Source organism: Ranitomeya imitator, chromosome 1 (genome assembly GCF_032444005.1).
Source record: "Ranitomeya imitator isolate aRanImi1 chromosome 1, aRanImi1.pri, whole genome shotgun sequence".
Lineage (NCBI taxonomy): Eukaryota > Metazoa > Chordata > Amphibia > Anura > Dendrobatidae > Ranitomeya > Ranitomeya imitator.
Genome location: NC_091282.1, coordinates 91,037,299 through 91,057,532, shown reverse-complemented (window position 1 = coordinate 91,057,532; position 20,234 = coordinate 91,037,299). Strand labels below are relative to the sequence as shown.

The 20,234-nt window shown below is 43.8% G+C and overlaps 1 protein-coding gene across 4 annotated transcripts in view; it reads left to right on the top strand.

The window, feature by feature from the left end:
• GHR (growth hormone receptor) overlaps positions 1 to 20,234 on the top strand; it is a 439,024-nt gene that overhangs the window by 415,895 nt on the left and 2,895 nt on the right. For all 4 annotated transcript variants that reach the window (XM_069748841.1, XM_069748847.1, XM_069748853.1 and 1 more), the window contains 11 exons: positions 118 to 241; positions 352 to 509; positions 2,796 to 2,971; positions 6,894 to 7,053; positions 8,691 to 8,768; positions 10,052 to 10,175; positions 11,514 to 11,671; positions 15,906 to 16,084; positions 18,645 to 18,792; positions 18,975 to 19,065; positions 19,761 to 19,830. In XM_069748841.1, coding sequence (XP_069604942.1) covers positions 118 to 241; positions 352 to 509; positions 2,796 to 2,971; positions 6,894 to 7,053; positions 8,691 to 8,768; positions 10,052 to 10,175; positions 11,514 to 11,671; positions 15,906 to 16,084; positions 18,645 to 18,792; positions 18,975 to 19,065; positions 19,761 to 19,830 — 1,466 coding nt within the window. The remainder of the gene's footprint in view (positions 1 to 117; positions 242 to 351; positions 510 to 2,795; positions 2,972 to 6,893; positions 7,054 to 8,690; positions 8,769 to 10,051; positions 10,176 to 11,513; positions 11,672 to 15,905; positions 16,085 to 18,644; positions 18,793 to 18,974; positions 19,066 to 19,760; positions 19,831 to 20,234) is intronic.

Genomic DNA, 20,234 nt, shown 5'->3' with positions numbered 1-20,234 from the left:
AAATGTTGTAGATAGAGGCAGAAGAAAGCTCTAGGAGCCCCTTGTGGCTGTTAAGTTGCTTATCTGGGTCTTGTAATTCCTGCACCCATTTTTAGTTCATTTGTTTGTCAATTTTAGCTCCATCAGAATGGCCAAAAGCGATAAGATGCCGCTCATCGGAGATGGAAACCTTCACCTGCTACTGGAATCGCGGAGCTTTCAGCAATGGCACCGACCATGTGAAGCTGCAGTATAGGACAAGGTATTGGGATTTCCAGCTGTATTATTTCACATTATATTGTCGCCCGCTGTGTAATAGACCTGCGAGCTGTAATAGCAGCCAGAGGTTTGATAATATTTCCTCTTCCTAAGTGATACGAATTGGAAGGACTGCCCCGACAGCTCGTCTGGAGGAAAGAACAGCTGCTTTTTCAGTAAGGAACGTGCGTCTGTACAGTCGGAATACTTTGTACGCCTTCGTAGTGAGAATGCAACGTCTCAGCTTTATAACTTCACCATCGATGGGATTGGTAAGTGCTTCCTACTTGTAAAGCTTGTCCTAAGGGGAAATGGCTCACTTAAGATCAGCGGGGGTCCAACAGATGAAATTCCCACTGTATACAGGGACTTGGGACCAAATGAGTGGCGGTTACTTATGTGCTCTGCTACGCCATTTATTTTCCAGATTGCTGGGGGTCCAACCAACCCCTCTGATCCTGAGAATGAAGTCGAGGTCGACCATTAGCACCACTGCGCCATTCTCTATGTTTGAGACTGTCCGAGACCGCTCCGACAGTCCCGCGAAGATTGAGTGGAGCAGATGTTGTATGCTCAACCTGGGCTCCTCTTAGACGGGGCTCTTCAGAACTCTGTTCCCAGGATCAGAAGGACCCCAAAACGATCAGGAATGTACCCCCTATCTTATGGATAGATTCTAAGCCTGGCACAAAACCCCTAAAGGAGTAGAACCTTACCGCTGCAGTATTTGCTCCAAAACTGACCAAGGATGATAATCTCATGAAGTTTTTATGTTCTCTCTGCGTGCATGATTTTCTTCCGAGTACTCCATTTTAATAACATGCACCAAAAACATACAGGATGCAAAATATCGATTGCGTCTCCCAATAGGGAGCGGGACTTCTGGGAGTGACAGTCTCTGTACAACCCTGCGGCATATGTTGAAAATATATAGGCAAAATTAGTGAATGAATAAATAAATATCGGCCACTTTTACCCAAAGGATATGTAATAAATGTCTAATATGTGGGCATTCCAACAATACGCAATATAATACAAGTGGATGGGTTTTCAAGATCAGCTATGAGCTCTAACTGTTGCTGATTTTCATTTTCAAAATTGTTATAAAAGGTTGGGGGTTGGCATATTTCTACCAAAATGGCCTTGATGGGAGTCTGTCGCCAGGGTTTTGAAACTTTATCTGAGAGCAATATAATGTAGAGAAAGAGACCCTGATTCCAGTGATGTATCACTTAGTTTACTGGGTGCAGCCGTCCTTTTTAGATGTTGCAGAACTCAGAAAGTTGCCCAACCCACACCACTGCTTTCTGTGTACATTGTATATTGACAGTAAACTGCTAATCAGTAGTGTGGCGGGGTAGGACCAGGAGGAACGAGGGCAGCTAGTCTGACAGTGATCATCTGCAGATAACACTCATTAAATGTAAACAACAGTACACAGCCTAATATGTGAACTATCGCTGAAATCAGTGTCTCAGCCCCTACCGCTTGCTGCCCTCGGAATACATAATAAAACTTGCTGATGGATTCCCTTTAACCTAAGAGGTTAGTACATATAGTGAAGATAGAGTTCTTACCATCCAAGTTTACCCCTTTAATCACCAAATTCTCAATCCGGTATCCCCACCAATGTTTTACCTTTACATATTTTACCAAAGATATTCTAAATACTTTACTGTCTATTCATTGTGTGTTTTAAGATTTAGAATCAATGACCGGTTCACTATTTTTTATATAGCTTCTGAAAAGCTTCAAACAACTTATCAGCAATTCCTTAAACATGTTTTCCACTTTGCAATGATCCTCTTTTGGTCTTGGAGCTAAGGCGATCATAGTGATCACCTACATTCTGGGAGAAGTATTACATTTTTCTACAGCGCCACCACAGGGGAAATGAAGCATTACACAAGAAGTGGGTTTTTTTTAATAGCAGTTTTTCCTCTGATAGAAAAAGGTCCTGAATAGAGGAACTAGAATTAACTCAGGAATTTCACAATGAGCTATTTAACCAGTTAACCCTTTAAAAAGTACATTAGCAACTACTTTGAATAGTTGTAATTATCACATTTGCATGTATTCATTGTGATCCACCCAAGGTCTACGAGACAACAGTGCACATGACCGAAAATGGAGCAGTAGCTGTGATAAGGAGGTAGCAATAGCACAGCCTCGGGGTGTGACTATCCAAATTATAAATTAAATTATAATTAGAGGGGGGGTATGTACCGGGGTGACCGGGAACTACTGAGCATATGCGGCGCGCGCTAGGAAAGGATTAGGATTCCAGTAAACCACAAGTGTCTTTGATCCTAAAGCTCGGTGGATGTTATAAAAACAGGTCACTTCTGTTCTTTTTCAGTATGGTCTGGAAATTTTCCAAAACTGAAGAACAGTGTGTTCTTACATTGTATGAATAAGGAAAATACAGCGTTAGTACCCCATGCCATGCTACAGAGGCACAAGCTGGATACGAGAGTCCATTATTACAGTCCTCTTAAGTGTCTTCTGCGCTCCTGTACACTTCTGATTCTCCGTACTCTGGTTTTGTTTTCTTTTAGTGGAACCAGATCCCCCGGTGTCTCTGAGCTGGTCTCTTCAGAACATCGGCGGGAGCGGGAGTAATTCACTGCTGGACATCCACGTAACATGGGAGCCGCCTCCTTCATCCGCTGCGACGTTATTCCTGGAATATGAGGTGCAAATGAAAGCGGCAACGGAACAGCAGTGGAACTCGGTAAGGGATGAAATGTCATCGTACCTGAGAAAAGCTTCAGAAGGGAATAATCTCAAAAATACAGATATACCGGCTTCCAACATGATACCTGAGGCCTCATATTAACAGCATAGCGCTATACTGGTGCCCATAACTGGCGGTAGAAATACAAGGTGAAGCAATGGTACGTGCACACTTTGAGTGCGGCAAAATCTTATGCTACAAACACCAGAGTGTCGGCAGGAAAAACACTTGCATGGCTGAAAAACTCTGAAAAAATTGACATGCTGCAGTTTTGAAAAACACTTTGAAGGTTCGAAGCTGCAAAGGAAAAAATAAGCAACGTGTGCGCGAGGTTTCAGAAATCTCATTCATTATGCTGATACTGTAAAACGCTGTTTGTTTAACCCCCTAATGTAAAAAAAAATGCAATGTGTGGATAAGCCCTCAGGTTTCATGGATAATTTTCCATCTCTATGATTTGCCTTCACTTTAGCATAGATGGGGGTCTGACCTCTAAAACTGAACCATTAAGAAAAGATAGGGGATGCAACGCCTTCATTCTCAGAATCAGTAGGGTTCCCAAAGGTCAGACCCTTACTTTATGAGATAGAAAAACTCATTGCAGTAGTTAGTTAATTGCAAGGATGTTCACTATAGAACATGTCTTTTGATAAAAGGGTCTCGTAATGATCCCAAGCCATCAATTGTAGTTTATTCAGATTCAGTGCAGCACCACCACAGGGAAAGATAAAGCTCCATTCCAGTGGGGGGGTTTTAATTGCAGCACTGGAGTGGCGCTGCTTATATAAGTTACCTGACCGAGTATTATACTCACCAGACGCCGTCTTCATCTCTTCCCAGTGTTGCTCTGGTCTTGATCTGCCATTTTGTGACCACAACTTCTGACTGACCCGAAGTCAGAGGTAACGGTCACAAGCTCTGTGTAAGTCTATGAGATCCTCGTTGTAGCTCTCTTTATTTTATACTGGGAAGTGACTTCCGGATCACCGTAGATTAGTGACACCATTGCAGCTGTAATTAAAGAAAGAAAAAAAAACACTGCTTTAGTGGTCCTGTAACTAATTTTCTATTTAAAATAATGGTCTGTCCATGTAATGCACAGATGTACAGTACCAGGCACTGCAGGATGAGCTGAGGTCTATTCATGGGACAGATTGTGACGGGGCAGCAGCTTAACCTCACACATTGAGGAAGTGATTGCATATCCGAATGATATGCCATTGATTGCTATAATAGGAAAATTCCTTTAAATCTTGAGGCCAGGATGCACTAAGGGGATGTAGGGGCTGGGGCAGCAGTGGGCACATGGGATGGACTGCTGGCACTGGAGGCCAGGATGCACTAAGGGGATGTAGGAGCTGGGGCTGAAGTGGGCACATGGGATGGACCGCTGGCACTGGAGGCCAGGATGCACTAAGAGAACATAGGTGCTGGGGCTGTATTGGTCACATGGGATGGACCGCTGGCACTGGAGGCCAGGATGCACTAAGGGGATGTAGGAGCTGGGGCTGCAGTGGGCACATGGGATGGACCGCTGGCATTGGAGGCCAGGATGCACTAAGGGGACGTAGGAGCTGGGGCTGTATTGGTCACATGGGATGGACCGCTGGCACTGGAGGCCAGGATGCACTAAGGGGATGTAGGGGCTGGGGCTGAAGTGGGCACATGGGATGGACCGCTGGCACTGGAGGCCAGGATGCACTAAGAGAACATAGGTGCTGGGGCTGTATTGGTCACATGGGATGGACCGCTGGCACTGGAGGCCAGGATGCACTAAGGGGATGTAGGAGCTGGGGCTGCAGTGGGCACATGGGATGGACCGCTGGCATTGGAGGCCAGGATGCACTAAGGGGACGTAGGAGCTGGGGCTGTATTGGTCACATGGGATGGACCGCTGGCACTGGAGGCCAGGATGCACTAAGGGGATGTAGGGGCTGGGGCTGAAGTGGGCACATGGGATGGACCGCTGGCACTGGAGGCCAGGATGCACTAAGGGTATGTAGGAGCTGGGGCTGCAGTGGGCACATGGGATGGACCGCTGGCACTGGAGGCCAGGATGCACTAAGAGAACATAGGTGCTGGGGCTGTATTGGTCACATGGGATGGACCGCTGGCACTGGAGGCCAGGATGCACTAAGGGGATGTAGGAGCTGGGGCTGCAGTGGGCACATGGGATGGACCGCTGGCATTGGAGGCCAGGATGCACTAAGGGGACGTAGGAGCTGGGGCTGTATTGGTCACATGGGATGGACCGCTGGCACTGGAGGCCAGGATGCACTTAGGGGATGTAGGGGCTGGGGCTGTAGTAGTCACATGGGATGGACCACTGGCACTGTATGCCAGGATGCACTAAGAGAACATAGGTGCTGGGGCTGTAGTGGGCACATGGGACGGACCTCTGGCACTGGAGGCCAGGATGCACTTAGGGGATGTAGGGGCTGGGGCTGTAGTGGGCACATGGGACGGACCTCTGGCGCAGGAGGCCAGGATGCACTAAGGGGAGGTAGGGGCTGGGGCTGTAGTGGTCACATGGGATGGACCGCTGGCACTGGAGGCCAGGATGCACTAAGGGGAGGTAGGGGCAGGAGCTGTAGTGGACACATGGGATGGACCGCTGGCACTGGAGGCCAGGATGCACTAAGGGGACGTAGGGGCTGTAGTGGACACATGGGATGGACTGCTGGCACTGGAGGCCAGGATGCACTAAGGGGAGGTAGGGGCTGGGGCTGTAGTGGTCACATGGGATGGACCGCTGGCACTGGAGGCCAGGATGCACTAAGGGGAGGTAGGGGCAGGAGCTGTAGTGGACACATGGGATGGACCGCTGGCACTGGAGGCCAGGATGCACTAAGGGGACGTAGGGGCTGTAGTGGACGCATGGGATGGACCGCTGGCACAGGATGCCAGGATGCACTAAGGGGACGTAGGGGCTGTAGTGGACACATGGGATGGACTGCTGGCACTGGAGGCCAGGATGCACTAAGGGGAGGTAGGGGCTGGGGCTGTAGTGGTCACATGGGATGGACCGCTGGCACTGGAGGCCAGGATGCACTAAGGGGAGGTAGGGGCAGGAGCTGTAGTGGACACATGGGATGGACCGCTGGCACTGGAGGCCAGGATGCACTAAGGGGACGTAGGGGCTGTAGTGGACGCATGGGATGGACCGCTGGCACAGGATGCCAGGATGCACTAAGGGGACGTAGGGGCTAGGGCTGTATTGATTACATAGGACAGACCGCTGGCGCATGAGGCCAGGATTCACTAAGGGGACATAGGGGCTGGGGCGGTAGTGGTCACATGGGATGGACAGCTGGCACAAGAGGCCCGGATGACCCGTATTCTTAAAATACTCAGTCTGCAGGAAAATATGCAGCAAGATCCATCGCTGTTGACTTCCCTGAAGCTAGTTGTAGATTTCCTGCATCAAATATGCAATGTGTGAACTTACCCTTAATCTGTATGTACCAGGACTTGGTTCCAATGTTTGTTCTCCAGGTTTATTTCCTGGATAAACAATCATGAAGGATCAGAGATGAGACTCGTACAAGTTTCCTGGTAAAAATGTGTTGTTGAGCTGGTTGGTCGTGGCACAGAATTAGAGCCGTAGTGTTGTAAATGGTTTTATTTGTCATACGTAAACGTTATATTCTGTTGACCTTTCTCTCTGGTTGTTCCCAAGTTGCACTGACAAGTCTGTTGTCTGTCACTTGCAAAAATTCAAATGAAACATGAAAAATACTTATTCTGAACAACAACTAGGTCACGCAATGGCCGGTGTGGACGCTTAGGTCTGAGGCCACGCACAACCACAGGGGGTGTCCTGCACAGACATCGCCATGCTTATTATATACTTGAACGCAAAATGATCAGAAAGTGGCAATGACTGCTATTTTTCTATAAATGCGATTGTTTCTTGCAGTCCGATGTAGTGACCACCACCTATCTACCAGTGTATGGTCTGAAGGCTGAAAAAGAGTATTTGCTACGAGTTCGGTGCAGACTACATGGGAATGAGAAGTTTGGGGAATTCAGCGAGGAGCTTGTGATCCCAGTGTTTGTGCCAGTTCTGGAACCGAAAGGTGAGTGATAAGTGTAAATCTTATTAAAGTGCATGTAGCTATAAAATAATACATTTTTATATTATAAGCCAATTTTGGGACACAAAACTAACAATACAGTGACAAATATGGCGCCCACAGGCGTTGTCGTCGTGATATCCCATACACCTGAATTTGCTGTTCCTTGTGGGAACTGTCGTAGTGAAGGTGTACACTAGCCTTCCTGATGTACGTGCTAAATACAATGAAAATGGGACTAAGACACAAGACCAACCTAGTAGGCCGTGGTAAGACGCCTTAATTACGTTGGATTTCATGTGCCCATGGTAAGTGGGGTCAGAGTTGCTTGGCAGCCATTGATCTTTTCCCGTGTGCGGTGTCATCTATCTAGTGCCTATGATCGTCTTGACACATGGTTGATTATCTTCCTTCCTATGTGTCGGCTGGAGAAAATAGCCGCTTTTTCCATGAAAATCACACTGCTATTAGGGTGGAATATGAAGTCTGCCCTGATTGTAAAATAAATCACTGATGCATTTAAGACTCCCTTAAAATGTTCATCGCTGTGCTGTACAGAAAGACTCCAGGTTTGTTGCAACTTTTTCTATACTTTTTTTGTATTGATGTTGAAAAATAAAATTTATTTAGTTATCAGTTTACTTTGTTTAGTTTTGTTTAAGGACTATTCTTACATACACTATTTTTCAGCGTTTTAAAAGGTTTGTAAGAAAAAGCACAACTTTCAAATGTTTTTATAAGCGGTCAGCTGTTTTACTCCCCTCCCCCCACACTGACTGCTGTGAGATGAAAGTTAAAGGTGTTTGTAATCACAGTCAGTTCTGTTGTATTCCTCTGCCCACCCACACTGACTGCTGGGATGAAATCTGAAGGTAATTGTAATCACACTCAGCTTTACTGTTTTCCACACAGTAGATGCAGAAATCAAGGATGAGGGCAGGGCTGTTTATTGTTACATGGCTCACAAAGGAGAAAATTTGTTCTTCTCATTCTCATTTTTTTGGGAGTGTGCTTTTTTTTTACCCCTTTATTATGTCTCCTGTTTATGATTGGTTAACGTCTTGCAGGGGGAAAAGAACACGCCCCCCCCAGAGACAAATCTCTGGCATCACTCCCTTGGACTTATCAGAAATGATAAGATACATTTTATAAGCTAATATCTACGCAACAAAGAGGAGAAATTAAAGAAAAAAAACTACGGCTCACACAGCACTGCAACGACTATTCCATGGTGTGGCCAGTTTAACATGCTCAAACCGGTGAAAGTTCCCCTGTAATAGAAAAATTTCAGACAAAATAGTATTCAAGGCTGAAATGTTTTTGACGGAGTTCAGATTATGATATAGTTCATCGCAGGAGGCAACTAATCTTGTAGAAGGCAGTGACTGCTTTGAGTATTAGGACAGGGCTATATAAATTAAGGGCAGAATGTGATAAGGGGTGGACAAGGTAGATATATATGCCTTAGCGTAAAAAGAAAACAGTGGGACAAAATTTAGAGTGGCACAGGACACTATGATAGAATATGTTGCTGTGAATGTGCATGTCAGCAGTCAAAGAGGAAATAAGGATTGAAATATGAAAAAGATATTTAGATCAAATAAGCTCTATAGAGTTAACAATATTTCCTTTTTTTGTAGTGCACACCACCTCCGTCCCCAGAATCTCATCTGCCATCAACAACAGAGGACCTGTACAGAAGGACGTGAAAAAAACATGTAATATTTCTCGGATCGCCGTAAAAATACTCAATATTTGCAGTGTTATTTGTTAGACTAGGATGGTAATAACTACATGAACAAAATGTTCCCATTGATACTTGGTAAAAGTTTGTGTATATACTGATTGCTGATTTTATTTTGTTCACCTATATCCGCACATACCAGTGTTTGTAACAAAAAATGTGGGACATTGAATCCGGAAATGCCTCCAAAATGGCCACATTCCCATTTATTGGCATATTTTTTGCCAAGCCTGTCCTTATTGCAGTCTGTGACACTGCACTGTCATGGCAACATTGTGTGGATGTTAGCTCATATGCTATATCGCTGGTGGTGGGCCCCGTTGATAGCTGCACTTCTAGGCCACGTTTCTTTTAGAGGGGTATTTCCAAAATCTACTGGAAAGGGGATAACTTACTGATCCTGAGAATTAATATCTGGAATTTCTAGAGCCTGGTATTAAATGGAGAAGAGGTGTGCATGGGCAGTCTCTGCTGTATTCATTGACTATGGAACTGACAAAGAAAGCCAAGTAAAGTGCTCATCTGTATCTGGCAGTCCCATAGACAATGAATGGAGCGGGGGTCGAGTATGCACGCTTAAGCTCCATTTATGACTAGTACAGCCCCATTTTCAGGATCGCTGGGAGTCACAGCCCTTGAAGCTCCTATGATCAAGATATCCCCTATCCCTTCGATAGTGTATTATTTGCCATTTTGGGAAAATCTCTTTAAGCAATCCGTGCACACCCAACTGACATAAAATCAATAAGGTCTAATAGATAATTGGTAAATCAACCAATATGGCTTGCTCCAGAGTCGATTAAAAATGGAGAGTTGTCTTCTGCTGGACAATGTGTCAAGCCTGAGTTTCCTAGAGAATTCTCGGAAACCATAGTGGGCCAGTCTGACCGTGGACAATCTGGCAGACAATTGCCCGGCATTGGCCACTTTGAAGTTTGGTGATTGTAGTAGCATTTCCGGGACAGAGAATGTGCCAAATTCATTAAGAGGCGTGCACGTCTTAATGAATTCTGTGCATTGCACGCTATCAAGACTGGTGTAGCGCGAGCGGGCCCATTATAATAATAATAATAATAATAATCTTTATTTTTATATAGCGCTAACATATTCCGCAGCGCCATTATGTTTTGATTTGACATGCTAGTCTGGAGATTGTGTTTGTTGAATAGCTCCATTCCACAAGGCGACCGCATTACTATATTGAAAATAAATTAAATCTTTATTTCAATTTATTAGTTTTTATATTGTTTTTCCTAGATTCTTCTGGATGGCCCACTATCACGCAGTGCCGCTCGCCACAGCAGGAGACATTCACATGTCATTGGACTTATGGAAATTTCTATAACTTATCTGACTCACTGAGACTGCAGTACAAGAAACCGTACGCTGCTTTTAACTATTTTTTAAGGATTCTTTTCTCCGTTTTCAGATATTTAAAATTTTGCACACAAAGGACATCTTTGGAGTAATTTTACTTAAAGAAGTACTCCTCCTCCTCCCCTATCAAATTTTTTATGCTTTTAATGTATTGTAGTCGTCATATTATATAACACTGTGTACTTACAATTGCTCATTTTACCTTTTTACACAGATAATTCTTCTCTTTTCTCTGCTCTGTGTAGAAACAGGAAGTCTCTTGTCCCTGCATTTATCATTCCCCTCTTCAACTTCTGATCCAGCTGCTCCCTCCTTTCTCCTGCCAGGGACTTTTGAAGTGATGACTCATGTAGTTAAAATTGACCTCCTGTTTCTATATAGAGCTTAGAAGGATTCAGCTATTCAGTTTTTAATCATACGATGTCATAGATCTAATGGAAAAGAGCAGAATTATCTGGGTAGAAAGGCAAAATGAGCAATTGTAGGTACACAGTGCTATATAATATGATGACTGCAATATATTAAGAGGGTAAACATTTTGATGAGAGGAGGAGGGCTTCTTTAAATGCATGCATTATTAGTTAAAAAATATTATCCTTGTATGCCTGATGATGCCATGAGTGCCGGAGATCACCGGGAGCAGACATTACAATGACTCTCTGGCGCCTGCGCAGAACACAAGTGAAGCCAATGCCCATAAAAGAAACAGTGCAGAGGAGCGACCGCAGTCGGATTGCGCAGGCGCGGGATTTCCAGCCACGCACCTGACATCACAAGGACACCGTGACAATGTGGGATGAGAAAGATAGAATAGTGAAGAGGAGGAGGCAGCGTAAGCAATAAAAGATGATTTTTACAGAACAAGGCATCGTCCATGAGACACAGAGGTAGGACTATTTTCAGCAGTCTATAACCTGTATGCCCATATTAATAGGGCATACAGGTTATAGACTGCTGAAAATAGTCTTATTAGATCGGATCGCTCAGATGTGGTGACAGATTCCCTTTAAATACACATAAAAGGAGAAAAAACATACAAAGGTTAAAAGAACCTCGGAAGTAAGACGTGAAAGGGAATCTGTTAGCATTGGAAAACTCCTTTACCAACTTGGCTTTTCCAGTCTCCTTGTTAAAGGTGCGAGTCCACTGTCCATACTCAGCCTGCCCTAAATAGCACTGATTGGAACATTTCAGACAGTGTCACGAGTCACCCCTAACTGGTAACGCCCAGTTGTCAGTGTATGCATTTACTAAAACAGGCTGACAGGCTCCCATGTCACTTATGGTATCTCTAGTAAATTGATAGTTTATGACTCTTACATTTTCTTTTTCTCATGTTTAGTGGCATAAATTGGACCGATTGTCCTGACAACGTGTCTGCCGGAGAAAATAGCTGCTACTTCAGTAAAGAGCACACCTCTATATGGGTGGGATATCTGGTCCGCCTTGTCAGTGAAAATATCACCTTCGATGAATATTCCTTCGCAGTCGACGATATCGGTGAGCATTAATGTATAAACTCTTGGGTGATCACTGGTAAGTTTTTATGATGTCATGGAAGGTCAGTCTTCTGGAGAGATACTTTCTGTACTGTACAAATACAGATGAAGATGGGAACTTTCTAACAGGTCACAAAAATTTTTTTTTTATAAAAAGGGAATCTGTCAATGGGATTTCACATCCCAAACTATAAGCTCATGTAACTCTATCAAAGATAAGTTCAGCAATACTTTTACATGGTCAGTCTGTTCTTCCATTACTGAGAAATCAATGTATGAATTAATATGCAAATGAGGCTTAAGGATTATGGTAGATCTGAAGCCTCTGTCACGCCAGCTCTATTCCCCACCCACTGTCAGCTCCTCCTTCTTGACTGAGCCTCAATGCTGTGAAAAATGTTAAAATTTGAGAGCCCTCAGTGGTTGATACCTTTTAATGGCTAACTGAAAAGACGGTAACAAATAGCAAGTTTTCAAGACTACTCAATAGTCTGAAAAGCTTGTTATCTGGACTGTTGCCATCTTTTTAGTTCGCCTGATAGAACAGTGTCGGTGCCTCTGTAGGAGTCCCCTTTCTCCTACCAGAAGAGATGCCGGCATGTTCACTTAATTGCCGGACCTCCCGCAAAGTCTGTTTCATCCCAGGACCTACGCACAGCAAGCAGGTCTCCTGGGAATGTGCACTACCTACCTCTTAAAGGGGCAGCACACGCGCTTCTGAAAACGTCTCCAGCCAATAGCAGGGAGATGCCTGATATTTAAGGCACCCTACCCTATTGGGAAGTGCGGTAGCAACTTTAGTTATCAATGTGTATCCTGCAACTTGGTTTTAAGGTCCCTGTACTTGTGATCCCTGAATCTGATCCTGTCCGTCCTATCTGCATCTGATCCCGCCCATCCTATCTGAACTTGATCCTGTCTGTCCTGCTGTAACCTGTTCCTGAGACCATCCTGCCGCTACCCAGTCCTGAGCCTGATCTGTCTTGTCCGCACCTATACTGCTATCGTAACCTGTCCAGTCTGAACATGCACCTGTGATCCTACACCTGTGTCTGCCCTGTGTTCCTGAACCTATCCTGTCCATTCCTGATGCAGAAGTTGTTCTGTCCACCGGCCATGCAGTCCTGATCCTGAACCTGTTCGGTCTAAGCAGCCACACGTCCTCTTGTTAATCAGTTCCTGCTTCCCTGCCCCATTGGGGGTCGTCTGCTGAGGCTCTGGGGTCTGACCTGGAGTAGCACCTGGCGTCCAGCTGGGATGAAGCTAACATATTAAACACCTTCTTCTCCACGGTATTCACGGTGGAAAATGAAATGCTAGGTGAAATCCCAAGAAACAATGAAAACCCTATATTAAGGGTCACAAATCTAACCCAAGAAGAGGTGCGAAACCGGCTAAATAAGATTAAAATAGATAAATCTCCGGGTCCGGATGGCATACACCCACGAGTACTAAGAGAACTAAGTAATGTAATAGATAAACCATTATTTCTTATTTTTAGGGACTCTATAGCGACAGGGTCTGTTCCGCAGGATTGGCGCATAGCAAATGTGGTGCCAATATTCAAAAAGGGCTCTAAAAGTGAACCTGGAAATTATAGGCCAGTAAGTCTAACCTCTATTGTTGGTAAAATATTTGAAGGGTTTCTGAGGGATGTTATTCTGGATTATCTCAATGAGAATAACTGTTTAACTCCATATCAGCATGGGTTTATGAGAAATCGCTCCTGTCAAACCAATCTAATCAGTTTTTATGAAGAGGTAAGCTATAGGCTGGACCACGGTGAGTCATTGGACGTGGTATATCTCGATTTTTCCAAAGCGTTTGATACCGTGCCGCACAAGAGGTTGGTACACAAAATGAGAATGCTTGGTCTGGGGGAAAATGTGTGTAAATGGGTTAGTAACTGGCTTAGTGATAGAAAGCAGAGGGTGGTTATAAATGGTATAGTCTCTAACTGGGTCGCCGTGACCAGTGGGGTACCGCAGGGGTCAGTATTGGGACCTGTTCTCTTCAACATATTCATTAATGATCTGGTAGAAGGTTTACACAGTAAAATATCGATATTTGCAGATGATACAAAACTATGTAAAGCAGTTAATACAAGAGAAGATAGTATTCTGCTACAGATGGATCTGGATAAGTTGGAAACTTGGGCTGAAAGGTGGCAGATGAGGTTTAACAATGATAAATGTAAGGTTATACACATGGGAAGAAGGAATCAATGTCACCATTACACACTGAATGGGAAACCACTGGGTAAATCTGACAGGGAGAAGGACTTGGGGATCCTAGTTAATGATAAACTTACCTGGAGCAGCCAGTGCCAGGCAGCAGCTGCCAAGGCAAACAGGATCATGGGGTGCATTAAAAGAGGTCTGGATACACATGATGAGAGCATTATACTGCCTCTGTACAAATCCCTAGTTAGACTGCACATGGAGTACTGTGTCCAGTTTTGGGCACCGATGCTCAGGAAGGATATAATGGAACTAGAGAGAGTACAAAGGAGGGCAACAAGATTAATAAAGGGGATGGGAGAACTACAATACCCAGATAGATTAGCGAAATTAGGATTATTTAGTCTAGAAAAAAGACGACTGAGGGGCGATCTAATAACCATGTATAAGTATATAAGGGGACAATACAAATATCTCGCTGAGGATCTGTTTATACCAAGGAAGGTGACGGGCACAAGGGGGCATTCTTTGCGTCTGGAGGAGAGAAGGTTTTTCCACCAACATAGAAGAGGATTCTTTACTGTTAGGGCAGTGAGAATCTGGAATTGCTTGCCTGAGGAGGTGGTGATGGCGAACTCAGTCGAGGGGTTCAAGAGAGGCCTGGATGTCTTCCTGGAGCAGAACAATATTGTATCATACAATTAGGTTCTGTAGAAGGACGTAGATCTGGGGATTTATTATGATGGAATATAGGCTGAACTGGATGGACAAATGTCTTTTTTCGGCCTTACTAACTATGTTACTACCAGGAGCTCTAGTGAAGAACCAGGTGGTCACTTACTAACGTCCCTCCAGGCTCATTTCGGACTGTGGCACATTGGTTCTACCTGTTTAACATTGCCATCAAAATGTATCAACCACTGAGGGCTTTCAAAGTTTAATATTTTTCTATCTATTGGCTAGCACGGTACAAAGATATATTTTTTCCTCTATGCTGTGTGACTTAAGGCAAAAGGAGCCATCAGAAAAGCAGGACAAGGGAGAGCTGAGTGGGGAGTAGAGCTGGAGTGACCAAGACTTCAGATCTACCATAGTCCTTCAGCTCATTTGAATATTAATTCTAACGCTGATTTCTCAGTAAGGGAGGAACGGACTGGCCATGTAAACGTATTGCTGGTCTTGTCTTTTAAAGAGCTACATGCACCTATAGATAGTGTTTGGGATGAAATCCAGATTCCCTTTATTTTTTTTATTTTTTTTTGTAAAAGCAGTTACTGTGACTTATTAGAAGGGTCCGAACTTCATCTATATTTGTATAGTGTAAAAACTGTCTAAAATCCCACATCACGCTGAACAACCAACAAATTAAGATTTTTAAGGCTACTAGCTTATAGCCCATGTAAATAGATTGGGATGGGATGGAGGAAATCCTACTGACAGATTCCCTTCCCCCCCTCATGTAAAAAAACATCATAAATTTCGAGCATATTTATATTTAAAATACCATATCAGCATTTTTTTATTGCAGTGCTCTACTGGTGCTACTAACGTCTTGATATTATACTTAACACTTGCAGTCTTCAGCTCTTCCCAGTGCCGCTTTCATCCCGCGCTGCCATCTTGTGACTGCAACTTCTGACTGATCGAAAATCAAAAGTAACGGTCACAAGTTCTCAATGTAAGTCTATGACAGCCATAGATGTGTCCTCCGCCTCTACCAGCAAACACTGGAGTGATCCATCAGGTCACAGACTGCTGGAGACCGACCTACGCGGCGGTGATACAAGGTGAAGACAGCGGCTGATGAGTATAAGACCGGGGTCAGGGAACTTAGATTAGAAGCACCACACAGAGCTGCAATAAAAAAAACACTGGAGTGGTGCATTAAGTGCTTGTTTTTTACTTTTTCTTGTTTTATACTGTAAACTTTAATGGAATATCTGAAAAAAATCACCAATCAAAAATGCCTTGATAAATGCAAGTGATAGGTATTGCCGGGATGTGTCGGGAATTCTCTGCAGAATACTTATACACGCTTCCATTGTGTTTTGTCAGTGAGACCGGACCCTCCAATTGCGCTGAACTGGACGGTTCTCAACATCAGTGCAACCCGATTACGCATGGATATTGAGCTAACGTGGGACCCTCCAGCGTCGGCAGATGTCAAAAGTGGATGGATAACACTGGAATACGAGATCCAACTAAAAGTGATCAATGAAACCCAGTGGAAGCCGGTAAGAATGGGTTCTTGTCTGTGTGCGCTTTATGGTGAGGATACCTGTAAGTAAAGTCTCATGCGCTTGTCTGTATTATGGGAGGGTACAGAGCCGCAAAATGGCTTCATGGACATGGCTGTACCAAGGCACATGGAGTCCCCATGGCTGCATAGTACAGAGATGCAGAGGACTTCTGCTTGCCACCATACACGTTCTGGCAGGTGGAAACTTTAGTTTATTAAAATTCTCGTTGCTCTATAATTATTTTCTGTTCCTCTGTGTTTCACATATACATCCATGACCCCTCATGGGTGTAACCTTCTTAGAGAAAAAGTATTGGCCATAGTATCTAGAATGTAAATCCTCTAGAGGGAGAATATCTCTGCAATAAGGCTTATGTATAAATGAGGCAAAAATGTCCTACATATGAAAACTATATGACTAAGCCGTGATGGGACAGGCGCTTGTATGCAAGAAATCTGAAATAGTTTCAGGTGAAGAAGACTAATATTCATACCAGCGTGTATGGGGCTGGGTTGTAGTTCTGTGCTCAGTGACTGTCCAGGAGCATCACTGTCCAGGAAAACACTCCGAGGGGCAACAGCACGTACATATTTCTGAGGATAGATGATAAATGTATTACGCTTGTCTGACCATCACTCCCCCTGACGAAGGAATTATACCAAAACGCGCGTCGGGGCGTGTATGCACGCAGACACTCACCCTCAAAGGTACCCTGTATGTTCGGATTAATCATATTGGCATTACTGGTTTTGTGTTACGTTTTTGGATATCTGTGCCTTACCAGCACAGGTACTCCCTTCCCCTTCTCTTGCTGCTGTGGCACTTATGCACTTTATTTACCTTTAAGCACTGCCTTTATACTGTGTTTTTTTATATTTGGTCTACCTTGTGGTAAGATATATTGTATTTTTTAAGGAAAAATCCTTGTTCACTTTTTCACTTTTGCACACCCAGGTATTATTTATTTTTTATTCCGAGCATATGGTTTATATAAAATATCATTTTTTGTAAATTTTTTGTAATTTGACTCACTGCTACTCAAATAAAGACATATTTATATGAATTCCTTGTCTGTAGCTTTCTCTCTCCTTTAGTTCCTATTCCTGGGGTTTTGGTTTTACTTTGTCTGACCATTTGCCTGACGTCACCCAACATAGAGACTGTCATTGAAGCAGGGTAGATGATAAATGTATGGTCGCCTGCAGGTCAGTCCACTGGGGCACCAACAAAACATGAGAAAAGCGCTCTCAAACCCTCGTTGTCAAGAGAAATCTTGGCACTAGAGGTCATACATTTAGCATTCAGACCCTCTGCTCCAATACATCTATTATCTATTCTGCAGCTAAGTGTTATGGGAAACCCCTTTTAGCTGGAATTGCTGTGTCTTAATTCTGGAGATTATTGGTACACGGTAATCAGACCACCATTCTGTAATTGGTGACACTTACCATCATATCCAGAGGGGTGCCCAACCAGGTCCGATGGATCAGCTGTAATTAGCTGGCAAAATTGCTCGGACATCCACAGTCGATATGTGATCACCCAATGCTAAGTTACTCAGTCCCACCCAGGGGTAGAGAAATCTGTTTGTACAAACATCCATTTCTTGCCTGTAGAATATCCAACATCTTTACCGTTCTTACCGCAGCGAGTCCTCAGATGGAGATGGACTTTATCTCTGTATCCCTTTTGTTTCATGAGGTGACCATTATAGAAGATTTGTCGGCTAACATGATGTGCTGGAGAAGCTTTCATAAGGACTTTCATAAGATATTGTAGACGCTCTGCACAGAATTTCCAGTATTCATATACAGTATGTTCCCATAAATTAGTCACGTTCCTTTGTGCTCTCAGCTATCAATATTCTCATATGTCGGAAATGCTCATTTACCCGGAGTCCTTTCTAACTCTGGACATTGAGAAAAGATCACCATTGTCTCTAGAATTAGATGTTTGGGAATGCCTTCCTACCTAAGTGATTCCACCGGAAGCCATTTATTTAAATGAGTATTGGGGGGTACAGGTCCATAGACATCAGAGCTGCCCGACCGATTTTAGTATGAGTGCCAAATGTTGTGATTGTTCCAGTCCCAAAGGCCACATACAATTTCAGTTGGTATTCTGATCTGAGACATATATCTAAAGTACTATAAATGCCATAATCCAATAAGTGGGGGGTAGATTTCTGGAACTTCCACTATTGTAGACAAAGAGGGACTTCTGCTCTTGTCATTTTGACTTCTTTTTTCCTCGAGTGCATAATAAGGATTAATCACTCGAGAAAAAAGGAAGTCAAGATGACCATGAGAGTTCCTGAATGCAGAAGAGTCTGAGATGGTTGGGGATGCACAGATTGATATTTGGGGGCTCCGCAGATTGGTATTCGGGTGGCACAGAATGGCTTTGGAGGTGACATAGAATGGCATTGAAGTGGCTTCACTTGGCACCCAGGCCGCAGCATGTGGACCCCTGACATTTATGTTGCAGTATATTTTATATGAGTAAGTGCAAATAAGAGCAGCCTGATGATTACTCCATGGTTTGTGTTTTTCAGTATGATGTTGTGACCACCACATATTCACCCGTCTACGGCCTGAAAATAGGGAAGGAGTATCTGATCAGAGTCCGATGCCGACAAAAAGGGAATGAAAACTTTGGAGAGTTCAGCGATGTGTTATTGGTTCCTGCTATAGCATCTATAGGTATGTAACAGCCAAAAGCACATGTCATCCATCAAAACTGGACGATCCACGTGGTCAAAAGAAAATAATAATAACCTCGATGCTGGCATAATCTGCAGGGCTTTCCAGTCTCAAGAACAGTTAACATAAGCAAATGCCATAAAACCAATAATAGCTTCTATGATGTTGTGTTTTTCTTACAGATCCAGAATTTCCGTGGCCCCTTTTCCTTATCATTGGAATATTTGCAGTCCTGATGGTCTTGTCTTTTATTTTGTTCTGTAAAAAGAAAAGGTAATTTTATGGTTTTTTTTCAATTGACTTAATAAGAGCTGCCACAATGTAAAGGCCAATACATACATTGGGAGTGTGTACGAGTCAGATGCCCCTAATAAGAACTGCTCACCTCTTAATGAATCAGGAGCATCTGAAGAGCACCTACATCTGCCTCTCCACAAATCTTACTCTAGTCACTGACTGGAGTAAGGTTTTTGGCATAAGAAACGCCACTGTTCATCATGAATTAGAGGAGCTTTGGTGTCACTCCCCCGCTGTGCCTCCGTCCTGCCCCAGCTCCTCTCGTTTTGGTGAAAACTCCAAAAGTCACAAAATTTTAGCACATCTTTGAGTTGATCCAAGATTTTGCAGCTTTTCCAAGCAGTTTACGCCAGAATTCTAGCAAACTCGTTTTGATGAATTGGCGCCATGTTCATTACATACAGTAGACTGACATATTGGGAGTAAGCAGAGGGATAGGTGGTGACATTACATCAGGTTCTTGGTGTCTGAGGACGTCCCAAAGTCCCTCTGTGACATAACACACTATTATTATACCTTACGTACCCCACGGTTGATGAGGTTCTTGTTACACATTTTTGCACTATTCTCTTATTTGTCGATTTGACTTTGGAACAATTTATAAGTAAATAATTTCTTAGGAAATCTTCTAAGTACCATATATTAACTCTGGCTCTTTCTATACAATGAAGGCTGAAGATGCTGATTCTTCCTCCAGTGCCTGTTCCAAAGATTAAAGGGATTGATCCTATTCTGTTACAAGTAAGGACGGCATTTTGATTTTAATTAACTTTTAGTGAATCATTATTTAAGAAGAAATTATATTTAAAAAGTATTATTTGCAAAAAATGTTTTATTTTATTATATGAACTGCAAAATGCTACTGATCGGTGGGGTGTCCGAGGATTTATACCCCACGTGACAAAACTCTGTTGTGCAGCCTCGCAGGAACGTGCACGGCACTCAATAGTAAGTCTCCGCATCCGTGCACCGCTCTCACAGAGAGGTTTACAGACCCATAAATCCTCTATCGATTCCTTACACTACTCTGTGAATGTTCCCTCAGGAGCTGCATGTCTCAGAGCAGTGTTTGTGCGAACGGTAGAGGTCTAAAGACTCGGCCTCCCTTCCACTCCCACCACCAATCAGCGGCACTTTGCAGACCA